This window comes from Schistocerca americana, chromosome 3 (assembly GCF_021461395.2).
Source record: "Schistocerca americana isolate TAMUIC-IGC-003095 chromosome 3, iqSchAmer2.1, whole genome shotgun sequence".
In the NCBI taxonomy this organism is placed as follows: domain Eukaryota; kingdom Metazoa; phylum Arthropoda; class Insecta; order Orthoptera; family Acrididae; genus Schistocerca; species Schistocerca americana.
Window position 1 is genome coordinate 232,586,208 of NC_060121.1, and position 27,497 is coordinate 232,613,704.

At 37.1% G+C, this 27,497-nt stretch overlaps 1 protein-coding gene across 1 annotated transcript in view; it reads right to left on the minus strand.

The window, feature by feature from the left end:
• Positions 1-27,497, minus strand: part of LOC124606774 — a 243,173-nt gene that overhangs the window by 133,935 nt on the left and 81,741 nt on the right. Inside the window, exons 5-7 of the mRNA XM_047138830.1 lie at positions 22,594-22,789; positions 16,501-16,758; positions 7,185-7,517 (exon numbers count right to left, since the gene is read on the minus strand). Of these exons, the coding sequence (XP_046994786.1) occupies positions 7,185-7,517; positions 16,501-16,758; positions 22,594-22,789 (787 nt within the window). The remainder of the gene's footprint in view (positions 1-7,184; positions 7,518-16,500; positions 16,759-22,593; positions 22,790-27,497) is intronic.

Here is a 27,497-nt window from a genome sequence, read left to right on the forward strand (position 1 = left end):
TATCTTTATACCAGAGGACTGTACACCCTTCTGCACAATCTTCAAATTATTACCTTCAGTGTGGAAATCATGTTTCCTCCTTGTGTTATACTGATGGTATTCACTGTTACATTTGTATAAATCAGTGTTTTTACTTATGAAACACATAAGTGAGTATATATACTGAGAAGTAGTTGTAAGAATTCCCAGATTCCGGAATAGGCTTCTGCAGCTGCATCTAGGATCTACACCAGACATCACTCTTACAACACGCTTCTGAGCAATGAATATTTTCTTTGCAAGAGGTTGATTTCCCCAGAAAATAATTCCATATGCCATCAAAGAATGGAAGTAACCATAGTATGCAGCTTTTTTAATGCTTAAGTTTGCACTGACAGAGATGATTCGCATTGCAAAAACTGAAGAGCTGAGTCTCTTGTAAAGATCTAAAATGTGATGGGACCAGTTTACTCTACAGTCAATCTTCACGCCTAGAAACTTTGTTACTTCCACTCTTTCTATGACCTGTGTGGCATATTTAACAGTCATTTCTTCCTCAGTTTTGGCAGTTGGGGTGAACTGAATATAATTAGTCTTACTCAGGTTAAGTGAAAGACCATTTGCAGTAAACAATTTCATTAAATCTATAAGAATAGTATTAACAGACTCTTGAACATTTTCACATTTAAGACCATTAACCATTATGTTAGTATCATCTGCAAAGATGGTAAAATTGCACTGAATCATTGAAGAATAAGGTAAATTATTTATAAATAACAGGAACAGTAAAGGACCAAGAATAGAGCCCTGTGGAACTCCACAATTTATGTCTCTCCATTCCGATGAAATCATTCCACCACACAAATTGTCTGACTTATCTAAGACTACTTTCTGTTTCCTCTCTGTCAGGTATGACTGAAGCCAGTTATTTGCTACACCACTTATTCCTAGATGGTCTGCCTTCAGTAACAGTATTTGGTGGTTCACAGTGTCAAAGGCTTTACATAAATCACAAAATAACCCTGTTGTCACCATTTTCTCATTTAGAGATTCCAAAACCTTATCTATAAAAGCATATATTGCTTGTTCAGTTGACAGACCTTTCCAGAAACCAAACTGATGTTTGCTGAGAATATTGAATTTATGTAGGTGTTCTAAAATTCTAGAATACATGAGCTTTTCTAGTACCTTTGAAAACACAGTCAGGAGAGATATTGGTCTGAAATTTTTAACATCAGTTTTCTCCCCTTTCTTAAAGAGAGGCTTCACGATAGCATACTTTAGTCTATCAGGAACAATTCCTTGCTGCAAAGAGGCATTGAAAATATGACACAGTATATTGCTTACAGAAGTACAACACTGCTTTAACAATTTGCTAGAAATATTGTCTACTCCACAGGAGTTCTTGGTTTTCATGGAGGCAATTGTTCTTTCAATTTCTGATACTGTAACAGGTCTAATATGCATTTGGATGATTTTGTTAGGGAAAGCATTTCGCAAAAAGGTCAGGGCATCATTCACAGAACCCTTGCAGCCTATTTGCTCAGACACTGACAGGAAGTGTTTATTAAAGATTTCAGCTATGATCTCAGGATTTTGCAAAAGATTCTCTTCATGTTTGATTATGAAGTTTTCTACAGCTCTTTTTTTATTGTTCCCTGTCTCCTTGTTAACTATTTGCCAGACAGTCTTCATTTTATTATTGGAGTTATCAATTTCTTTTACATAATACAGTGCTTTTGATGTCTGAATAACTTTCTTTAGGATTTTACAATACATGTTATAATGGCTGATTAATTCTCTGTCCCTTGATCCTCTGGTTGCAACATAAAGTTCTCTCTTATATTTACATGACACTCGAATACCCTTTGTGATCCATGGCTTCTTTAAGGACGAGGAAATATTGTTCCTAACAAACTTTTTAGGAAAAGCTTCTTCAAAGTGGGATAGGAATTCATTTATGAATATGTTGAACTTTGTATCAACATCATCTACTCTGCGAACTGAATTCCAATCTTCATGCTGCAGCTTATGGTTAAAAAATTCCAGGGTCTCTTTGTTCATAAGTCTGATTGCCTTCCAGGATGGGACTGCTTTCTTGACAGGTCTGTAGTCATGTAGAGTGAGGAGCTGTCCATCATGGTCTGATATGCCATTTACTATTGCAGTGACAGTGAAGTTCTGGTATAAATTTACATCTAAAAATATATTGTCTATCAGAGATTGACAGTCAGGTGTGATCCTAGTAGGAAATTCAACCACTGATGTAAGATTGTAGGAACTCAGCAAATTCTGGAGCTCTACTTTGTTGTTGCATTCCATTGCGAAGTTGACATTAAAGTCCCCAAGTAAGATAATGTCATTATTTTTAGAAAATAAGGTTGATAGTAACAATTCTAACTGAACCATAAAGACTGTGAAATTGGTTCCTGGTGCCCTGTACACTGTAACTACTATTAATTTGGAACTGTTTAATGTCACTTCTATTGCACACACTTCAAACTGTTGGTCACTGCAATATTTCCTTACATCTACAGATCTAAAAGTTAAATTATTCTTAATGAAAATTACTACTCCACCTTTTCTCATGCTATCTCTACAGTAGTAGGTGGCAAGGCTATAACTGTCTATATGTAACATTTCAATTCCTTCTGTAATATGGTGTTCTGAGAAACATAAGATCTGAGCATTGTTCATAAAGTTTTTGTTATTTATGTTAACTTCTAATTGATCTAGTTTGCTTCTTATTCCCCTTATGTTTTGATGAAAAATGGAGAAGTTGTTTGGATTATTACCTATTTTGGTGGTTTCTTCTTTCTCGTGCCTGTGGTTAAAAAATCCTTCAGATGAGGAGGACACACAACTTTATGTTTACCTCCTGTTCTCTGTGATGATGTCGATTTTTCTTCAGTAGATGCTTCCTTCTTTACTGAAGATGATGAAACTGATGACTTGCTTGTTGATTTACCTTGAGCTGATGCTGTCAATTCCCTTGGAGATGATGAAGAATAAACGACATAGAATGTCTCAACTCAATTATACATGTCTGAACTCTGTGCTGTATGCAAAACCACCATAAAATAAAACACGATGACAACTGAAGGAAAAACATACAGAAAGCTACAGAAGAAACGAACACAAGAAAATACCAGAATCACAAAATCTTACAATGGCAATTTGATTTTGCTTATGAGAGAAAAGGAATACATTGACAAAACATTAGAATTCGTCCAAAGCAACATCTTAGAATTAACAAATGATCCAACAAGTCACTACCAAAGAAACTTATAGAAAACCCTGAAAAATAAAGAAACAGTTTTCATAGACACACAGATTAAAAGAATGATGCAGGAAAGTCCCAAGGCCCCCACTCTAAAATCATTGCCTAAAATTCACAAACCAGGTACTGCACACACACACACACACACACACACACACACACACACACACACACACACACACACACACACACACACACTGATACAGCCAATATACAAACACACCCAAAACAGAAGCCTGAAGAACTTGAGTGGCTTAATAGAAAAAATGAAAAATAAAAAAATAGCAAACACTGCAACATTAATTTCGCTTGACATAATTTCCATGTACATGTTCCAACAGAAGAAACCATCAGCATCATATAAAGATACCTCCAACTACAAGGAAACACACCCGCAACAAACATACAAGGAATATCAGCTGTACTCGAGCTCATCACAGAGCAAAACTACTTCAGTTTCAACAGCAAAATTTTACTCTCAACAAGAAGGGCTATCTATGGGATCCCCAGTCATTAGCCTTGTACCTGACATTTTCATCACTCAGATAGAAAATCAAGTCTTTGACAAAACAGTAAAACCAAAGCAGTACAAAATAAATTATTGGGACAGATATGTAGACAATATGATTTGCCTAACAGATGGACCACAGTCTAGTATAAAAGAACTCCAGGAGGACATAAACACCATCCACCCACAAATACAGTCCACCATTGAAACGCAAAAAGATGAAAAACTCAGTTCCTATGATCTCACCATATACAAGAGAAAAAATTAACATGAGTTCACAATTTAATGGAAACACACAACCACTAGCAGCACCGTTCATAACCAAGCCAATCACCCCATAACTCATAAAGAAGCTAGATTCAGATATTTACTACACAGACTAAACAAAACACCCATGAACAAACATGATTATACAGAAGAACTGAGCATGATAAAACAAATTGCACAGGATAGTGGGTATGATACAAAGACTGTAGATAAAATAAGCAACAAAAGACAAAAACATGCAACACATAATCATGAAACATATACACACAAACACAACACAACTCACAAAGAATGAGCTGACAATGAGTAATGAACTGCACATAATGACTTACAACAACAAAGTCATACACTGGTTGGGCAATATACTAAAGAGACATGGGCTCAATATAACATACAGAACCAGCAACACAATGCAGAACAGACTTGGAAGAAATGCCAACAACACTGGAATATGTCAGCTAACTTGCAACTGCTGTCTATCTGTATATGTGGGTCAAATATGCAGGAATTTTAGAACCAGGTATACTAAACATCTCAGAGCACTGAAATGCAGTAGCTCACACTCTACATTTGCAGGTCACCTAACAGCACAGGCTCACCAACCAGCCAACATAGAAACCAACTTGAAAATCCTTGAAATTAGTAACAGCCTATACCAAAAAATTAACAGCAGAAGAAAACTATCACATCCAAAAATGGATAGAGGAAGAAAGTACTAAATTAATACACATCACTGCACAATAAAATTCTCTTTGCCACAATAGATGAACTATATAAATAATGCCTACTCCAAAACCGCATATGATCAGCTTCTAAAATTAAATTTGTGTCTCCCCACAATGCAAACCATTCACTCTACATGCCTATCCACAATTACCTCAGCTTCTCTCTCCCCCTCCTCCCTCCTATCTCCACAATGTCAACAAGAATTCAAGTCTATGTGCCACATCCTAAACAAACGTGGCATGAAACAAATTAACACTATACAGTCACAACAATATGTAATTGCAGCAAAAACTCTGTGCTTGGCAAGGAATCATATAGAATTAATATGTAATGACAAAAACAAACAAAAAATGCATGTTATCATGACACAAAATAAGTAAAAACCTCACAGCATCAATAAAACTGTGAGTAACATGACAAACAACATGACATATAGTGATTATTGGCCAGAAAAGCATAATAAATAGAAAAAATTAAATAATGTTTCACTATTTGCAGATGACAAACTGTAGATTGTGTAGTAGATCTAAGGCTATGGTACTTCTCATAGCTCCATTTGAGCTATGTGAAAAAATGCATACATCCACATTATTTCCAAATGTACTATAAAACTAGAAACTTTAGACATACAGTAAATAAACATTATAGAATGCCTCAGCTCAGTGATACATGTCTGTACTTCGTACTGCATGCAAATCAGTGTAAAAACAATTGATAGTAATTGCTTATTTTACAAAAGTAAATAATTTTTGCCAAAGTTTCTTTAAAGGTTAACATGTAACAGTTTTGGAGAAGTAAAATAAACAAACCCACTGAAGATATCACAAAAAGTGCTGAAACACATCTGGGAGAAGACAAAACTACAAAGAAGTCTTGTGTAAGGTGGAATTCCTCTCCAATTTTCTTAGCAAGCATGGAAATAAGTCAATGATGAAAGATATATTTATAACTTTGAAATTATTTTGTATTTTTCAGTCTTTCTTATGTCAATTACAAAACTGTTCCTCCAACCATATTCTACTACTTGATTTCTTAATTTCTTAAATGATTATTCATTATTGCCATATTTGTATTGGAAAATGCAGTGGTTTATGTTGCTAAAGGTACCAAGTTTTTAGCATGAATGCATTTAGCTACCTGTACAACATAATAACCTTGGTAAATAAAAAGAAGTAAATTTGTTCCCTCATTTCATACACAGTTAATGTTTCAAAATTAATTATATGCAAAGAGGAATGTCATATTTTGCATTTATGTTACCATCAACTTATCATATTTCTTAATTACATGATTAATTTGGCGCTTGTAAAGGAAAGAGTAAAGGTAATCAACCACCATATTTGTGGTACTGACTGGCTGACAGACACCCAGTCCACAGATTTCCTGTACTATATCTACTACCAATACTGCTCCAACTACTTCCACAAAGCAGCCTATGAAGGAGCACTTGGTCATCAGTCAGTATCACCCTGGACTGGACTAGCTAAATCACATGCTTTGTCAGGCTTATTACCTAGAATCATACCCTGAAAAAATGACTGTCCTACCCATAATCCTTCCCACTCTCCCCAAAGTGATATTCCGCCACCCTCTAAATCTGTCCCACTCCCCCAAATTGATATTCTGTTACTAAATCTGCCAAATATCCGTCAGTCCTCAAGCCATAGCTACTTGTAGCTCCTTAACATATGATTCACTTCCCTCTGGAAGGTTCAGATGCAATATCTATCCCATCCAGCACATCCTGTTCTAGTCCTGTCACAGACACATTGTACCCAGTAAGAGGCTGTGTCACCTGTGAAAACAGTTTTACCATGGAACAGCTATGCTGTAATTTATGTACAGACTTTAATGTGAGTCTGGCCATCAATTAATTGTCTATCCAAATGTATAATGGCCACTAGAAAATCGTTTCCATGAGCAAAGTTGACAAAAGAGTGCTCAGCACAAAATACGTAACATAAATGGGGGCTTCACAATCAATGCCACAATGCCACCTGGATCATCACTCCCTCCTCTTCCTCCTCCTCCCCAGTACTAACAAGAGCCCATAGGGATTGACATTTTGAATGAGGACTGAAAGAAGCTCTTGGACAAATTCAGCAACCACCTCCTGCAGAGGCCCAAGCAAATGACAACCAACTTCAAGGTGACTACAACTACTTATGGCCATATACTAACATGATGTGGGAAACTCACAAAAGTAGAAAATGTCTCTTCAAAACTACACAAAATTATACTTGTGTGAATGAGAAATTTGTAGTAATTTAAAAGGAGACATGAATTATATGTGTGTCTGTCTGTATTTATTATTTGAAATATCAGTGAAAATTTGTACGAACAGTTGAATTGGACTAGAATAAAAGATTATAGGCTTATCTGATTATATTGGCATACTTATTTTAGTGTGTATGATACACTTACCATGAATACTGACATTTACTTCAGCATATGTTTCTGTAAGGGAGCCATGCAGCTGTCCAATGCAGAACCATTTTCCTTCATCTCTTTTACTGGCAGCATTTATTGTCAGACCACATTCACCATGATCTAAGCCCTGACCATAATACTTGTAGATGCTGTTTAGAACTGATGAATTGTACTGTGGTGAAATAATTGTACCATCAGGGTGAATGAACCAGCAAGTAGCAAGGCTTGGTGCTGTCATTCGAGATGTGAAAACAGTACGGCATAAAATTGAAGTTATTTCGCCACTCACAGCACTCACTAAAGGTGTTACAGCTATGAAATTATTTTCTGTAAATAAAACATATCAAATTATTTCTTCCAGTCATATGTTTTACTGAGCTGTTTCTTTTATAATATTGCTTACTAAGTCCATATCAACTATTAAATGTCTTAATGTAGTTACACTGTGTTAAAGTCTATATGTGACATCTAGATATGTGTTAATTTTCATTTACATAGTGGATATAATGATGTGTCATTTAACATTTTTGTTGCAAATGAAAATCCAAATGTTCTGCTGTGTGGAAACCAAATGAAATGATTCACATAAATTAAATACAAAGAACAAAACTTGCTGTTGGAAGGTTTCCTTTACAGTGTCACACTAGAAAGCTTAGATCCAAAGATAATTAAAATATCAAGAGATTTGATAAAAAAATAACAAATAAAAGCAGTAAAAAAGCTTGTTATGTCTGGAAGGAATCAGATGGAACAAAACTACAATGTATAGTAAAGACTTTTACAACTGACTGTCTTAGGTGCTGGTGAATTTTCTGGATTATGTGGTCATGGTCAACAAAACCGTTTTGTTCCTAACATTTGAGAGTTGTGTAGGACAACTTCAGAAGTACTTCTGGTTCCACTGAATTTTACTGACATAAATATACTGAAAATGAGGCCATGATCAGCAGAGATAACTCTTATCAAAGATAAAACTTAACTAACAAAAACAAGCAATGGAAAATCCAGGATGGAATGTAACAATATAAGGAAAAGGATAGTTGCTACTCACCATATAGTGGAGATGTTGAATCACAGAAAGACACAACAAAAAGACTGTTAGGAAATTAGCTTCCGGCCAACAATGCCTTTGTCAAAAATAGACAACATACACATATGTACACACTCACGCAAATGCAACTCACACACACATGACTATAGTCTCTGGCAGTTGAAGCCAGACTGTGAGCAGCAGCGTATTATGGGAGAGGCAACCAGGTGGAGGTAAGGAGGAGGATGGGATGGGGAGGGGAAGGATAGCAGAGTAGGAGTGGGGACGGTAAAGTGTTGCTGGCAGTGTGCAGGGATGAGATGGAGATTGGGGTGGCTAGGTGCACTTGGGAGGTTAGATGGAGTGTGGTGGAGAGAGGGGAGTTAGTGAAAAAGAAGAGAAGTAAAAGGACTGGGTGCACTGGGCTGAAATGGAAACTGGGAAAGGGATAGACAGATAAGGGCAATGACTGTGCAACTTAGAAAAGCTCGTGTTGGTGGGAAGGATCCAGATGGCACAGACTGTGAAGCAGAGGTTGAAATTAAAGATGTCATGTTTGGCGGCATGCTGAGCAACCAGATGGTCCAGTTGTTTCTCGGCCATAGTTTGTCAGTGGCCATTTATCGGACAGACAACTTGTTGGTTGTCATGCCCATGTAGAAGGCAGCACAGTGATTGCAGCTTATGTTGTAAATCACAAGACTGGGATAGGATGGAGTGGGTGGTGGTGGGAGGATGTACAGGACATGTCTTGCATCTTGGTCTATTACAGGGATATGACCCATGAGGCAAGGGGTTGGGAGCAGGGGTTGTGTAGCGATGGACAAGGATATTGTGCAGGTTCGGGGGATAGCAGAGTGCCACTGTGGGAGGAGTGGGAAGAATTAGTGGGTAGAACATAACTCATTTCAGGGCACACTGAGAGCTAGTCAAAACCCTGGCAGTGGATGTAATTCAGTTGCTCTAGTCCCGGGTGGTACTGAGTTAGGAATGCTCCTCTGTGGCCAGACTGTGGAGCTCAGGTGGTGTTGGGTGACTGGAAAGACAAGGTATGGGAGGCATATTTTTGTACAAGGTTGGGAGGGTAATTACAATCTGTAAAGGCCCTTGGTATATTTCGACAGGGGCTGCTGGTCATAACAGATGTGACTGCCATGGATGGCTATGCTGTATGGAAGGGATTTCTTGGTATGGAATGGGTGGTAGCTGCTGAAGTGGAGGTATTGCTGGTGGTTGGTAGGTTTGATGTAGACAGAGGTCCTAATGTAGCCATCTTTGAAGTGGAGGTCAATATTGAGGAAGGTAGCTTGATGGGTTGAGTAGAGTCTGGTGAAGCAAATGGGGGAGAAGTCATGAGGTTCTGTAGGAATGGGATAGGGCATCCTCACTGCTGATCAAGATCATGAAGATCTTATCAGTGTATCTGAACCAGGTGAGGGGTATGAGATTCTGGGTGCTCAGGAAGGATTCCTCAAGATTGCCCACGGATAAGTTGGCATAGGATGATGTCATGCGGGTGCCCATAGCTGTACCCTGGAATTGTTTGTAGGTAATGCCTTCAAAGGAGAAGTAATTGTGGGTGAGGATATAGTTGGTCATGCAGACTACAAAGGAGGTGGTCGGTTAACTACTGAACTGTCATATGTATAAGATGAAAACTTATCTGTCAGTTCTGTAGAATTACTGTCCATATATTATTAAGTTTCATAGCTTTCCTTTCTGTTAAAATTGTCCCCATATTTGTATATTTTGACATCTTCTCTGTATAGCCATGGATGATAAATCTCTGGGTGGAAAGACTAAACAGAACCAGGAGCACCTCTGGAGATGTCCAATGCAACTCTAAAAGAAACATTAAGAACAAAAAAGTTTAATGGACCATGGCCATACAACTCAGACATTCACCAGCAACTAAAAACTCTTATCAGCTCAAGTTAAAGAGAAGTTCATCAGGATATAGATCTATCAACACTAGAGAAATAGCTTCAGAGATGAAATTTACATTGTTCAACAACAGAGGAAACTATGATAAGGGCATTGCATTGTGATGGATTTGCAAAGGAAATAAGGAGTTATGCCTGCAGCAGTACTGATTATAAAAGGTTGCATGGGCAGACATGTCTGTGAGGGTGGGGAGATGATAGGACTGCAGCAAACATGAAAATGTAAATCAACCTGTCACTAGCAGCAGACTCAACTATCCAATTGAATTTCCAAAGAGAAACAATGTATCCTATTATATGACTTTATAAATATCAGATTATATCTTTAATAGTGGTTACCATGTGACTTAACACATTCATTCCATCTTTTTATGTACACATTCTGAACTACAGTTTACTTGGTTCTAACTGTTGCATTTTTTAGTTTTCTTTTGCAGGCCTATTTATATCATTTTCATATTGATGTGACTGAAAGATTTCAAGGACAATGATTTGGTAACTTCACTCTGTGACTGTGTTAATTATATATATTTGCCACACTTCAGTGTTAGATTACTGCACTTGAAAAATCACATTATAGGACATCAATTGAGTGTACAGTGTAATATGTGACTAGCTGTTTACCTGTACATAATTACAATAGATGAGACCAGATGTGGCCATAGACAGTAGTTCATTCAGCAATCAAAGTGAAATTAAAGTGTTTGAATTGTAATCTCAGTGTAGACTGCATCATTCACAATAATCTACATTTGGCAATCACTTTTCAGCCAGATTTGACAGAGGCACATCTACTGGAGGCATATTTGTACAGATAATGGCTACGCTGCAAGTCCTGTGAATTTTTTTTTTTTTTTTTTTTTTTTTTTAGATTATGCACCAAACACTTTTATCTCTACAAAGAACCATGTTTCTTTGGAAAGGTACAAATAATAATAATGATAATGGTAATCATAGTGACACATCTGTAGCAAAGTATAATAAGAAATTATTTTGAATTTATCACTTATTTGTTGGTATATTCATTAGTATATTAAAATGTTGTCAGAGCAAAGTCATTACATTCATAATTTTTCATCATCATTGGTAGGCTGACAGCATTTTGGGTGGTATCTGCCATAAATACATATAACAGACTTGCTCCAAGCACATTTTATAAATACCATTTTTGGACATGCATATTTCATTTCTGATAACAATGGCAGAAAACAAACCTTCTTAGCAATTAAAAAGAATGGCCATTCAGAAAAATGTCTTTGTTAGAAACAGTGTGTATTTCAACATAACTATGAATATCGGACCTTCCAGTTAACTTAGTATAGTGGAGTGAACAGTAAAGTAAGTCTTCATGGGAAGGTATTTTTCTCTGGCTCTACTGCAACATAATTCATTCTGCAACTGCCTCAGGATTTTTGTCATTGATGCCACTACTTGACAGATGACATTCTTGTATGGTATTTGACAGGCCTGTAAAATTTTGAATGCTGATTAAGAGAAGAGAGCTTGAGAAGAACCTCAGACTAGAAGAGCATTTGCTGGATCTATATGTGTGCTGGGTTGTATGAAAGATCAGCAAAACTTCCCTTGTTAGAACAAAGTGCTGTGATAAATAATTTGAAACTGAACTCCAAGTGCTCCATTATTATTACTAGAAAGAAGATTGATATTTAACTCTAAACATACAATGAGTCTTCATTTGATTCTGCATAATCGTTTTGACATTCTGTTTTATTGCTGGATGAAAATTACGGTTTTATGATTTCTGAATTGTCAGCGCTACCAGCTTCTGTGGCTCCAGATCAACTGTTGTGGCACAGCACTCAAAGTGCTCTTCAAGACAAAATAAATTACCCTGTTGTGTCAGGGACCTGATTCTGAGTAGCAGATTACTTTCCAGTATTGTTTAACAATCACAGTAATACAAAAAATTTCAACACCTCTTTTCACACTGATTAGAGAACAATACTTTGCATGGAAATAATACTGACATTACTCATAGTGATTTCTGTCTTTGATGATTCTACAGTAATATTTTATTGGACTACATAGATTGGCTTTGGTGGCTGTTTCACACACATCATTGTTCACTGCTGGTGAAATAGAGGTGGGGAGGGCTCTCAAACACCACACAAGCTCAAAGTTTAATCACAGTGATTTATCAGATTAATTACATTAGTTAATAATTTTGTGAATATTGAAGCAATGAAAAGTTATAGTTAGAGTCATAAATGACTGCAGCCAAATTTAGGCTAGTTCTCTGCAGTTAATGTTTTTCTTTTGTGAAGGAGGCTTTGGCTGAAAGCTTATATGTAACAGACTTTCTATCATCACTGTCTGCAACTCAGTGTATCATCTTTACAGTGAGCAGCAATCTATCCTTTTCATAATATTTTTGTTACTCCAGTCTGGACTTCCCATTGTCCTTCCTTGGGAACCCATTACATACCACTCTGTAGCACCCATTGTAAGCAATGTTTTAGCAGGTTTGATCAAAAAACTCATACGGTGAACTTTTTATTTCTTATATCTTTTTAAACATATAGTTCATAGCCTATTTCTCAGATTAACCTATTTTCTATGAGTTGATTCATTCCCTGGGTGTCCACTTTTTCTTCTCGTTGCTTTCCTCCCATGTTTAGGACTCTTCCAATTATAACAGTATTTATTCTTCTCATTCTGCTTACCAAAACCTAAAAATCTATCAAGTTCCATGTCTTGCAATTCCCAGTTTTTAATGTGTTTTTTATATAGACTTACTACTGTTATAATTGCTGAGCCACTCTCCTAGAATTTCATTTACTTTACTACAGAAACTCTGCTGACATGCAAATGCTTCATGCTCTCAAATTAAAGTCTCACCACCTCCTGTCCCACTACCATTTTTGTCTATACGGTACCTTCTGTAGAACAGTTTCTGCCCTCTGCATCCCTTCTCAACCAGGATTCTGTTACTATGACATCTGCTTCACTTCCCTTGTCTAATGTACTGAATTTTATACCTTTTCTGACTATATTGCTGAAATTTAGCACAATATATTTCAAGGTCTTTATAAATTTTAGTTTCTGGCTTCTACAAATTAACCGCTGGTTTCACATCATCATCCACACAGCTCAGTTCCATATGTGCAATGCTGCAATTCATCAATTATATCAATATTTAATATTTCTGAAATGTTCTGGTAATTCCTGTTTCACAGGATATTGTAATATACTGTAAAATTCTATGCATGTATGAAAAGGATGACAATCTTCTGAGGCATGCAGTTCAACTCTATCTGTACTTTAATATCTGTGTCATAGAGGAGCTTTCAGTGTGAAATATTTATTATTGTTGATAAACCTGCTCCTTTCTGTACATCTAAAAGTTGAAGAGCAAGCAGACGAGTCAGCACTCTCTACCCAGCCCCATCACAAGGAGCACCTACAGGCTGTTTAATAAAGTTATACCAACCTTGCTTAGTGCATCTTTTAAATCAGTGGCTGTTCAGTGCAAAGATACACACAAAAAGCATGAAATATATTCACAGTTGCTAATATCAATGACCATTAGCTGAATAATGGAATGACAACAATGAATATTTGTGCTGGACCAAGACTCAACCTGGATTTCCCTCTTATCATGAGCAGTTGCCTTACCATTAGGCTATCTGTGCACAATCATGGCCAGACCCCAACTACACGTGTCATCAATTATGTGTCTACAACCTGCACTCATACATTCATTATGTGTATTCTTGTACAGCAGAGAGATGGTAATTGAAAGTCTCTTCCCTAGTGTTGGTGTATAAGTACGAAATTGCAGTGCCTGTGTTGTTCAGAATTATGATGCAATGTTCCTGCACAGCGGCAGTTACAGCAGTTATGAAATACTTGAAATCTATTTGCAGTTGCAAATTTGAACAACCATCAGCTGCATAATGGAATGACAACAATGAAAATTTGTGCTGGACTGGGTTTCAAACCTGGATTTCACACTTACCAAGAGTGGTCACCTTACTGTAAGGCTATCCATGCACAGCTAACAGTCAGACTCAAACTTCCATATGAAGTCAACCCCACAGGACTGGCTGTGAGTCATGCATGGATAGCCTACTGGCTAGGTAACTTCTTGGGATAAGTAGGAAATTTGGATTTGAGTCCCGGTCTGGCACAAAGTTTCATTGTATCATTCATTATACAGCTGGCAGTTGTTCATATTCACAACTGTAAATATATTTAATATATTTCATAATGGATATACTCATGTAGTGTCTGTTCTTTTGGACATGCATGCATTTCCAAAGTAACAGTGCGTTATAATTCTGGACAACACAGGCACTGTAATTTCATACACCCAAAAATTGTTTACTTTCCACCAAATACCTTAACACTTTGTGAATACAGTAATTAGTAATTAATTGACACAAGAGACGCAGATGAACATTTAATGGCATAAAATTCTACCAAAATCTAGAGTTGCAACCAAGCTGCTGTTGCCACCAGCAGCTGCAGACAGTGACCTGTTGTTGGACACAACATTTTGCTATTGTGAACCAACAACCACTGGCAGTCAGCCCTATTATTGCCACAAGATCTGGGACACACAGTGAGACCCAGCCAGCATGACACTGCCACTCTCCAGCCTGCATGGTCTGTGTTCAACACATTGAGCAGTTCCTCTGGGCAAGCCTGCCCATCCTTGGCTGCTTGTCACCTCACTGTTCTGACATAGCCAACAACTGCCAGCCAAAATGCAGAGGTAGCAAAAGCTGTACACTATTGCCCTTGAGCAATGCCTGTGTCAGCATGTCCATGCCTCTGCACCCAGCACTGAGGGCCAGCGTCCAATGACTGTTGTATGTCTGCTGCAGACACATCGCTCTACATTTATTAACTATGGGAGTTGTAGCATTCTTATGGGAAAGACAACTTCTCCCACCACTTGTGCTGTTCACTCTTCAATTTACATTTGGACTATATCTGGTACTTGATTTTGATTCTATATTATAATGTTTGGTGGAGACAATGAGTATTTCAGAAACAGACATTGCCATAGCTCTTCTAATACTAGACAAAAAATATCATCTTCAAGGGCAGAAACCTTAGTACAAACACTACATTCTTCATACAATTCACAATGTCAAGGTAAAAATGGATACAAAAGCGCCTGGACATCAACCATGCAGCAGTGGTGAAGTAAGATCCTGGCCAGGATCCATTAAATAGTTGAAAGAATTTAACCCTGCCACTCAAAACAGCAGATGAGATGACATTATATGTCTCAGAAGTATCTTTTACTTGGATGGAATAGCCTAGAAATGGTTTGAGAAATTATTAAGAACTCACTAAGAGATATGATTTTATATTAAAGGTGTAACACAGTACAACATGAATTACAGTTAGACAATTAGACAATGCTTGTGCATCTTGAGGACGCATAACTCACAGCATGCAGCCAAACTCCATTTACAACACAGTTTGCAGACAGCATATCACTGAATATGCCTTCAAAATGATATCAGTGTTCATCATATAGTTTATGAGATATGACTTTAGAAACACTGAGATGCTTAAAATGGAGCAAATTACCAAGACTATATTCATCCAGTATTTTATAATGAGAGCACTTACTTTCTTCCAAAGAGCTTTAAGCATAATTTTAAACCTTTCTAAACCTTTTCTCACTTATGCACTTAGTACCAAATATTTAACACATTAACTCAGTTGTAAAGTAAACAGATGTATGAACCTGTTTTATTAATGGGAGTTCACTTCCCTCAAGAATCAATGGTTTACTGATAATATCCTATGTAACTAATTACTTCTGGAAATTTCATGGTTTCTTAAAATCTCATTAGCTGTGGTACATCAACCATTTGTGTTGGCATATATTTGAGTACCAGTACCCAACTTAGTAGTTCTGTGTGAGTGGCTATTTTAGGTTCCTTTTCTTCAGATGCGGTCAGAAATTTCCACTGAGATTTGCAATTGCTTCTTGCAAATTACTGATGCTGTTACATTGCCGAGGAAATAAGGGCAGAGAAAGTTTCTCATGGATTAAATGACTGGGCACATTAAGCAGACCAAGATAAATATATCTGACAGTGGAGAACATATTCACTGCAGTTGGACGTTTTATTTTCTACATAGGAAGCTATTAACAATATCCACTGACACTTAAATTGACCAGATCTTCATGTAGGACAAATACGTCACTACAAATTAATTCTTTGGTTCAATTTCTATTGGTCCACTCTATACAGTACAACTACCTCTATACCTCTATATAACATGAAGCACAATATTATCACATGTACACAGAAACTGTTGTCTTCAAAAATCATTATGTTCTACATACCCCAAACAACAAGTTCAGTGGCGGAAATGTTGATTTCAGTCTCACTATACATCTGGCATTTCCATGTTCCATTGTGTGTCTGCTCAGCTGTTGGAATGATCAACAAACATTCTCCAAATTGAAGGTGACTTTTGTTTCCAGAAAATACTTCACCATTTGGTGAAGAAATAAAGCATGAAGACAAAGGGTATGGTGAAGTGCACAAGATGAATGTAGGAAGGCCAAGCACAACTTCTTTTTTCATGTTCGTGAACACGTCTGGAACCAGAGATTTCAAATATCATACATAATCATGACTACCAAAATCTGTTAAATGCATTGCAGAAGTGAGAAACTTTATTAATTATTCTGAAACTATGTTAGCACAACTATTACAAAAAAGATATGAATGCAGTCTCAAAAATGTAGAGCACAGTGTCAGTAACCATATCTATAGACATAACATCTGAAGTTACATTCTTGAGGATCAACTTACTTAAGAATGTATAAAAAGAACTTATGTATAATGAAGCCAAATAATTGAGCTGCCACATCAGCACAATATAACCATATATGAAGTTTGGTGATGACATCAGTTTTGTTTATGTGCCTTTCAGTTATACAACTAATCAGCTATACACTATGCAGTTACTTTCACTCCTTCTTACATTTGTATTCCAGGCAGAGCTTTCCGTTATAATAAAGATACTTACTCTGAGAAAATTCTGCACTAGCCATACAACAATGTGTAGAAATGCTTAATGTGAAAAATTCAGTATCCAAAAACAGCAAATGCTTATTTCAGAACTAATGAAAGTTTGAAGAAAAATACATAGTTCTGTATTTTGTGAGCAGGAGTACCTTGAGATCATATAATACAACACTGTTACTTTATTTATAAGATGTAAAAATCCACTTTCAGACATCTGCTTGTTTCAAATCGTTCCTCATCTCCTTTAGTAAGTGGACATGTTGCCTGTTCAAGTAATTTTATTTCCTTCAGATTTGGAATGCTGTGATACCTATTGTGATATTATTCTACTGATATATACACTCTTTTCATAGAGCTGAGATCAGTTGCAACCATACAATCTGACAACATCCACACATTTTAAAATGTCCATGGATGACTAAATAAATAAATAAATAAATATTCCAAATCAATTGCTTGAGATGAAAATTTCTCTGTGAAATATAACCTAAAAATATATATCATGCAACACAGCGGACACTTCCAGACACTACATAAAATTGCTTTCTAATTCTGTTCCTTGTCATAACAATCTTTTCACTTTATCAGCTTTCTTCCCATGGTTTAAGGTTTCATATTTTGTACTGTTTTAGAATTTATCCCCAGTTTTACTAACATCCATTAGGAGTGAGAACCAACTCTTGTTCACATTAAGATGAAAGGTTTTGTGGAGGATTGCTTCTGTGATCTATTCCTGCAAACCTCAAAGTGAGAGCACTGCTCATTTTAATTTTGAGATTTTTTTTGATAAGCCTTTTGAGGCTATTGATATATTTCAGCTGAAGCAAAATAACTCAATTTTGAGAACTAGTTTCACTTAAAAGAAGATGTTTCAATTAATCAAAAATCAAAAAGATATGTCATTAACTCCTGTAATACATTGTCTATACTAGATAAACTTTCAGTTTTGCAATGCTCTGATGAAACAAAATCAAAATATGAAAGTTATCCAGAAAGTAACAGACATTTTGAAATAAAAAATTAACAATATGGAGGAACAAAATTTTATTATACACATTTTGAAGGTACACTCTTTTCCTATTTTTCTGCACAAATGCCATTCAAATTGAATCACTTATCATACTGTGGCACAAGTTCTTCAATTCTGTCTCTGTAGAAATCTACTGACTGCAATTGTGAAACACAGTAGCCATGATCTTGCTGACATCATATGAAGACACTTCCTTGGTTTCTGGGAGAATCTGCATGTTCCCATTCAGTTGACTGCCTTTTGATTCACCATTGACATGTTTCACCCAAGTCTTATCCCTAGTTACAATACAATTGTAACTTTGTTACCATTTTCACTGTAATCTTTGAGGGAGGTCTGCTGCAGTCAGTCTCTGTTTTTTGTTGTCTTCCATTAGGGTTTTGGAAACCCACCTAACACAAAATTTGTGGTAACCTAGCTTCTCTGCCACATATTCATGAACCAAACTCTGTGAAACTTGGAGAAAATGTTGTGAAAGATCTGTAATTGTGAAACAATCATTTTCATGAAATTTGTCATTGATAGGCTATGCCTATCACTGAGGTCCTCTTCATTAACATTGTACTGTCATTTTTAAAATCAATTCACCATTGCCTCACTCAGCTTTCACTCAACAAAATCCTAACCACAAAATGCAACTCATGAGCGGTGAGATTTTTTATTGCATCACACATTTTAACACATCACAAATTGCAAAGTAGCAGACACATAGACTACACACTACAATTGCTGGATGTGTACTGAGTGCAGGAACAATATGGCACCAAGACGATTGCTATAGCCCTGCCCAATGCTGTGATACACCAAAATGTCTGTTACTTTCTGGATAGCCCTCATACATTACAATAATTTTTTTTATTTTTATTTTTACGTTTTTCTCATGATTTTCATTTTTGTATATTTTTATCTCTTTCTCCTCTTTCAACCCAGTGCAAACATTATATTATAAGCTCAATTTGCATGTGAACAGAACTGGCAATTTGTGAGGACTCTTAATGTCATTTGGATGCACTGAATCAGCCAAATGTTTATCTGTAATAGTTCCTAAAAGTTTTGTGCTGCTTACTTCTTTAATTGCCTCTCTATTATGTTTAATATTTACATTATACATGTCACTCTGTCTGGTTCAAAATACTACAGTCATTGTTTTAGACTTCTCTAGTAGATACTCATTCACATTTTTAATACTCAGAACTGCTTCCTTTTCAATTTTCTCCTGTGCCTGAGTTGAACAGATTGTTGCCAAGTCATCAGTATACTTTATTAGTTAAACAGTGGAAAATCCAGGATGGAATGTGTGTGTGTGAGTGTCTGTTGTCTTTTTTGACAATGGCCTTGTTAGCTGAAAGTTTATTGAATGATAATCTTTTCATTGTGCCTATCTGCAACTCAGCATCTCCACTATACGATGAATAGCAACAATCCTTTTCATAATATTGCTGCTTTATAAGATGCTGATTTGTATTGACTGGGAGAGCATTAAGCAGAGAATAAATAGTATATCTCTAAGTACTGAACCTTATGACACACCATGTTTGATAGTTTGTGAATCAGATCTGTAAGTGATTATATTTGCCTCACAAGCATACCTGATTTTTGCGGACTGTTTGTTATTTATCATGTATCAATTTATTACGTCATAACATTCCTCTCAATGCACATACTGACAGTTTTTCCATCAGGCTGGAATGATTTACAAAGTCAAGGGCTTTAGACAGGTCCTTAAAGATCCTACAGATCTTCTGTTGCCTCAGAGCTCAGGGCTCAGAACACATTCAACTAAATCTGTTGATGTCATTACCTTTGACTTCTGTTCTTCCAAACCATGTTGTGTTAAGTACAGAATATGAAATTTTGTTATAAACTTGTAGTTCTATTCCTTATTATCAATTTACAGATTTTCCAAATGTGAAAATCAATAATATTGGCCTGTCATTTCATAAATTACCTCTGTTCCCTAGTACTACAGCAGACAAATATCACACCTTTCATTTGTACAGGGTGACAATTATTGAACTATATGAAAATCAATTATAAATATGGCATGCACACACTTTATTCAACACCTAAATGTCACCACAGATATTTGGATTTAGGTTATGACATGTTTGAAATGCCTGCCATCATTGGTGATGATATGGTGCATACAAACAGCAAAATTCTGAATGATCCACTGAAATGTTGGAACAAAGGTGCTGTTGATGGCCTCCTGAATGGCTGTTTTCAGCTCAGCAATGGTTTTGGGGTTATTTCTGTACACCACATCTTTAATAGAGCCCCACAAAAAGGAGCCACATATGTTCAGATCTGGAGAATGTGGTGGCCAATCAAGGCCCATGCCAGTGGTCTCTGGCTACCCCAGAACCAGAATGTGGTCCCCAGAGTGCTCCTCCAGATCATCACTCTCCTGCTTCCATGGGGTTGAGCTCCATCTTGCACAAACCACATCTTGTCGAAATCAGGGTCACTTTGCATAATGGCGGTGAAATCATCATCCAGAACCTTCACATACCATTTGGTAGTCACTGTACCATCAAGGAATATCACACTGATTATTTTGTGACTAGACACTGCACACCACACAGTCACCCATTGAGGGTGAATGGACTTCTCGATCATGAAATGTGGATTCTCAGTCCCCCAAATGTGCCAGTTTTGCTGACACCAACAAGGAGCATGCACATGCAGATACTAATTCCCATCATGTCCCACAGCCAAACATGCAGTCTGAACATCCTAATGCAAGCTGTTCAGAAGCTATGATGATTTTATTTCATATAGCTCAATAACTGTTGCCCTATAAGTCAGATTTGTTGACTACGCAACTACATAATAGAATAGTAACTGAAGTAGCTCAAATAAATGATGATTTACACAATTTATTTTGGCAGTAAAATTGGTTGAATATTTGTACATCTATATTTTTTCTGTGATATCTACAATAACATTTTTGATAAATGTAATACTAAGACAGGCATATCTGACTGCAACTTATATTAAACTACATATTTCATAAAAGTTCTACACAAATAATTCAGACTGCAAAGCTTATATCATATCTGAGTTACAAATATTGTGTGGTAGCAAGGTTCTAAGTGCTGCAATCAGAACCATTAAATATCATAGCACAGAAATGAAGAGGGAGTGGAAATGTTGGATGACCACACATTTCAGATACTCAGTGGTAGTAACCACTTTCTTTGAAGAGAATGTGTTGTTCAGATTGCCCTCCAACAAACAGGGAATAAGATAACTGTATGAGATCTTGTGTTCTACTCAATGGTGATTCAACCATCACACATCACATTCATTCAGTATGGTACTCAATAATGAAAGCTGACAGACTGCACTCATCTAGAAGTACTTAACATTAGGACAGGTTGACTGCAGCAGTAGCTAACATCAGGACAGGCTGGCATGAGACTAATTCAAAAGCACTACGTCGAGCCATTCACTCAGTAATGAAAGTCACATGTGTCATTACAGTATGAATCATTTGTGATTTCTGGAGAATGCAATCAAATTTAATGGCATGTAAGGCAGTAGTGCAGCTCATAGTAGATGGTATCCTACTGTTAATTCACATATGTCCATAACCTTTGCACTGCTGTAGCATTGGGCCAACATAATGGAGGAAGGTTGAGAGTGTGTTCCATCATGTGTCAATATGAGGATTAGTCTATGCTGTAGTCACATTACATGGTGTAGTACTTGCTTATTAATGTGTATGATATTCTTTAAATCACTCACTGACATGCTGATATTATAGTGCCTGACACCAAACAGACACTGTGGCTTTGTCATAATACTAAGCTTTCCATTCGTAGACACATATGCCATCTCACAACGCTTCTGCTGGAACACTGTCCTAGAGATCCTCCAAGTCTGAATGCATTCAGGCCACCTTCTATGGGTTTTGAAACTTTCACTAGTCTTAGTGCACCAGTACCATACTTAATGTTTGATATATTTGTGGTGATAATTATAACTAACTTCAGACATTACATTCAAAACACTACGTCTGTGTTGTTCTTCAATTCTAAATATTATTGTGGAATTGAAAGAGTACAGACTTAATTCATGTTATGTAGAGAGATATTCAAATATTAGACATGATTTAGATAAGAGTACAGACTTAATTCACTTTATGTAGATAGATATTCAAATATTAGACATGATTTAGGTTTTGTATAGCTTTTAAAAATTAGAACTAGTGAATGATGAGAAGTTTAATAAATGCCTCATTCTCTTTTTCAAGCCTGGCAGAAGCTCACAATACAATACAATATAAAAATTGAAACCAAATATTCGTTAATTGTAAAAATGAGATAAAATAACTGTCAGTTAAATAATCATTGATAAACATATGTACCTTCTTTCTCCGTACTTTGAGAGCCAGGAACATAGACTGTAGAAGTGTACAGTGAGCCACTTGTTTTCATAACACAGAACCACAGTCCGTAATCTAAGGAACTTGGATTTAGTATCATAAGATGGCAGCTGTCATGGTTTACTTTGTAACTAAAATAGTCACCATTACCAACATTATTACTGACATGGAGTCGTTTCTGGAATTAACACAAGATTCATTTGCAAATACTAAAATTCGAAAGCTCACAATATTATTTTATGTAAATTTTTTGTTTTATTTTTATATGGTTGCTGTTTCAGTTTCTGAAAGAAAACAATTATTTTATAATTATTACAATAACAAAAATTACAGGGCAGAAATCATAAAATAAAACAAAGAAAGGCAGCCACTCAATGAAACTGTTTGATTCTTACCACACAGACTCATACAAAAACACACAGATTTTACTAGCTTTTGTGATTCCACAATTTACACAGTTTAAGAACATATTCTTACACAGATACACCCAAACACATTCACTGACATTAAAACTGGGCTAAGCATTTACTTATTTGTGAACTGAGTGTTCATGGTAGGACTAGATGCCTCATACATAGGAAGCGGTGTCAGTAGGGATTTCAGATAATTCAACCACAATTCAACCTCTCCCCTTGCCAACCAGTAAAAAGTGCTGTCTGAAACTGACAATGAACCTGGGTAGGTGCATTACGCTTCCCTGTTGCAAAGTCTTCATCATTTCATGATACGTTCTGATAAGTGTGGATGGGAGGAGGCCTGTTAATTGCCTGTTGTTCAAATGTGTGATTAATAATAGTACCTCTTAGCAAAATGGTAACAATGGATAGGAAGAGAAGCTAGGTGTAATTTGTTTGTATCCACAGCATCTCATTATCACAATAGAGGGGCCATTACAGTGATAAGTCCAAGTAAAGCTTGCAGATAGTCGCAACACATTTTATAGTGATGGGCAATATAAAAAGAAAAGCGTAACAAACCTCTGACAACTACCATAATGAAGTGTAATAAACTTCCAAAAACTAACGAAAAAAAGGCTGTTAATGAGGAAAATGGGCGTAGTTCACAGTGCGAATATAATTATGGCAATGCAGTTAGTGACTCCTTCAGCGAACTCTGTAATTTATCTACAAAACATACACGAAAGTGCAATGTGATTTTACTCACATATATTCATAGGAGGAATCTAGCTGAAATTGTAAATGACTCAAACAATAACTTTCAAGTGAGCAGTGTTGTGAAACCCAGAGCAAAAACAAAAAACATTGTACAAGGTGCCAACTTGAAAGGTATAATACTGCATAGCAATTACTTCATAATTTGTGTAAGTGGTGCAAATGATCTAGGAAGCAATGAAGCTGGTGTCTGAATTGAAATTCTGAAGAATTTCCTTCAAGAAAATAACCAGAACACACAATTGTCATTACTGTCCCACATCGGTACGATCTGATCAACAACTCATGTGTAAACAAGGAAATAAGAAAAACAAATATTTTAATTAAGGCACTATGTTAAAACTATGGAAATTGATCAATTCTAGATACAGGAAAGTTGGATGAGGTCAACACACTAACCACTACACGCAACAAGCGGCTACACGGGTAGCAGGGGTTGTGTGGCGTGGGTTGGGCGGTTTTTGAGGTTAGATGGCCTTGGGAAAGTACAGAAAGGGCAACAGCCTCAACGGGTGCAGGGCAAAGTCAGGACATGCGGGGACCAAGCAGCAATCGGTATTGTAATTGTAAACTGTCGAAGCTGCATTGGTAAAGTACCAGAACTTCAAGTGCTGATAGAAAGCACCGACACCGAAATCGTTATAGTACAGAAAGCTGGTTGAAGCCAGAGATAAATTCTGCCAAAATTTTTACAAAGGTACAGACGGTGTTTAGAAAGGATAGATTGCATGCAACCCGTGGTGGAGTGTTCGTCTCTGTTAGTAGTAGTTTATCGTGTAGTGAAATAGAAGTGGATAGTTCCTGTGAATTATTGTGGGTGGAGGTTACACTCAACAACCAAGCTAGGTTAATAATTGGCTCCTTTTACTGACCTCCCGACTCAGCAGCATTAGTGGCAGAACAACTGAGAGAAAATCTGGAATACATTTCACATAAATTTTCTCAGCATGTTATAGTCTTAGGTGGAGATTTCAATTTACCAGATATAGACTGGGACACTCAGATGTTTAGGACGGGTGGTAGGGACAGAGCATCGAGTGACATTATACTGAGTGCACTATCCGAAAATTACCTCGAGCAATTAAACAGAGAACCGACTCGTGGAGATAACATCTTGGACCAACTGATAACAAACAGACCCGAACTTTTCGACTCTGTATGTACAGAACAGGAAATCAGTGATCATAAGGCCATTGCAGCATCCCTGAATATGGAAGTTAGTAGGAATATAAAAAAAGGGAGGAAGGTTTATCTGTTTAGCAAGAGTAATAGAAGGCAGATTTCAGACTACCTAACAGATCAAAACGAAAATTTCTGTTCCGACACTGACAATGTTGAGTGTTTATGGAAAAAGTTCAAGGCAATCGTAAAATGCATTTGAGACAGGTACGTGCTGAGTAAAACTGTGAGGAACGGGAAAAACCCACCGTGGTACAACAACAAAGTTAGGAAACTACTGTGAAAGCAAAGAGAGCTTCACTCTAAGTTTAAACGCAGCCAAAACCTCTCAGACAAACAGAAGCTAAACGATGTCAAAGTTAGCGTAAGGAGGGCTATGCGTGAAGCGTTCAGTGAATTCGAAAGTAAAATTCTATGTAACGACTTGACAGAAAATCCTAGGAAGTTCTGGTCTTACGTTAAATCAGTAAGTGGCTCGAAACAGCATATCCAGACACTCCGGGATGATGATGGCATTGAAACAGAGGATGACACGCGTAAAGCTGAAATACTATACACCTTTTTCCAAAGCTGTTTTACAGAGGAAGACCACACTGCAGTTCCTTCTCTAAATCCTCGCACAAACAAAAAAATGGCTGACATCGAAATAAGTGACCAAGGAATAGAAAAGCAACTGGAATCACTCAACAGAGGAAAGTCCACTGGACCTGACGGGATACCAATTCGATTCTACACAGAGTATGCGAAAGAACTTGCCCCCCTTCTAACAGCCGTGTACCGCAAGTCTCTAGAGGAACGGAAGGTTCCAAATGATTGGAAAAGAGCACAGGTAGTCCCAGTCTTCAAGAAGGGTCATCGAGCAGATGCGCAAACTATAGACCTATATCTCTGACGTCGATCTGTTGTAGAATTTTAGAACATGTTTTTTGCTCGAGTATCATGTCGTTTTTGGAAACCCAGAATCTACTATGTAGGAATCAACATGGATTCTGGAAACAGCGATCGTGTGAGACCCAACTCGCTTTATTTGTTCATGAGACCCAGAAAATTTTAGATACAGGCTCCCAGGTAGATGTTATTTTCCTTGACTTCCGGAAGGTGTTCGATACAGTTCCGCACTGTCACCTGATAAACAAAGTAAGAGCCTACGGAATATCAGACCAGCTGTGTGGCTGGATTGAAGAGTTTTTAGCAAACAGAACACAGCATGTTGTCATCAATGGAGAGACGTCTACAGACGTTAAAGTAACCTCTGGCGTGCCACAGGGGAGTGTTATGGGACCATTGCTTTTCACAATATATAAAAATGACCTAGTAGATAGTGTCGGAAGTCCCATGGGGCTTTTCGCAGATGATGCTGTAGTATACAGAGAAGTTGCAGCATTAGAAAATTGTAGCAAAATGCAGGAAGATCTGCAGCGGATAGGCACTTGGTGCGGGGAGAGGCAACTGACCCTTAACATAGACAAATGTAATGTATTGCGAATACATAGAAAGAAGGATCCTTTATTGTATGATTATATGATTGCGGAACAAACACTGGTAGCAGTTACTTCTGTAAAATATCTGGGAGTATGCGTGCGGAACGATTTGAAGTGAAATGATCATATAAAATTAATTGTTGGTAAGGCAGGTACCAGGTTGAGATTCATTGGGAGAGTCCTTAGAAAATGCAGTCCATCAACAAAGGAGGTGGCTTACAAAACACTCGTTCGACCTATACTTGAGTATTGCTCATCAGTGTGGGATCCGTACCAGATCGGGTTGACGGAGGAGATAGAGAAGATCCAAAGAAGAGCGGCGCGTTTCGTCACAGGGTTATTTGGTAACCGTGATAGCGTTACGGAGATGTTTAACAAACTCAAGTGGCAGACTCTGCAAGAGAGGCGCTCTGCATCACAGTGTAGCTTGCTCGCCAGGTTTCGAGAGGGTGCGTTTCTGGATGAGGTATCGAATATATTGCTTCCCCCTACTTATACCTCCTGAGGAGATCACGAATGTAAAATTAGAGAGATTAGAGCGCGCACGGAGGCTTTCAGACAGTCGTTCTTCCCGCGAACCATACACGACTGGAACAGGAAGGGGAGGTAATGACAGTGGCACGTAAAGTGCCCTCCGCCACACACCATTGGGTGGCTTGCGGAGTATACATGTAGATGTAGATGTAGAACCACAGATTTCGTTTGAATTATGCAGGTATACGTTATTTGTGTGATAAATTTAGTCAAATAATAAAAGAAAGGATCGAACTGAAAAGCCTTAGATATAAAAACAGTTCATGAGTAAAAGAGCCTTCACCATGTATACATGAAGGTTAAGTACTTGACAACAGCATCATAAATGACAGTAAACTCAAAATAATATCACAAAACATCCAATGTATTACCAACAAAATAGAACAAATTGACGAATGTTTAAGTGTTAGTAGTCCTCATATTTATCTTATGCTTGAAATAGGGTGCAAAAATGAAGAAATCTGTAGCATTAATTTAAGTAATTATAAAATGGTCAGTGTCTATTGTAGGAAACAACAAA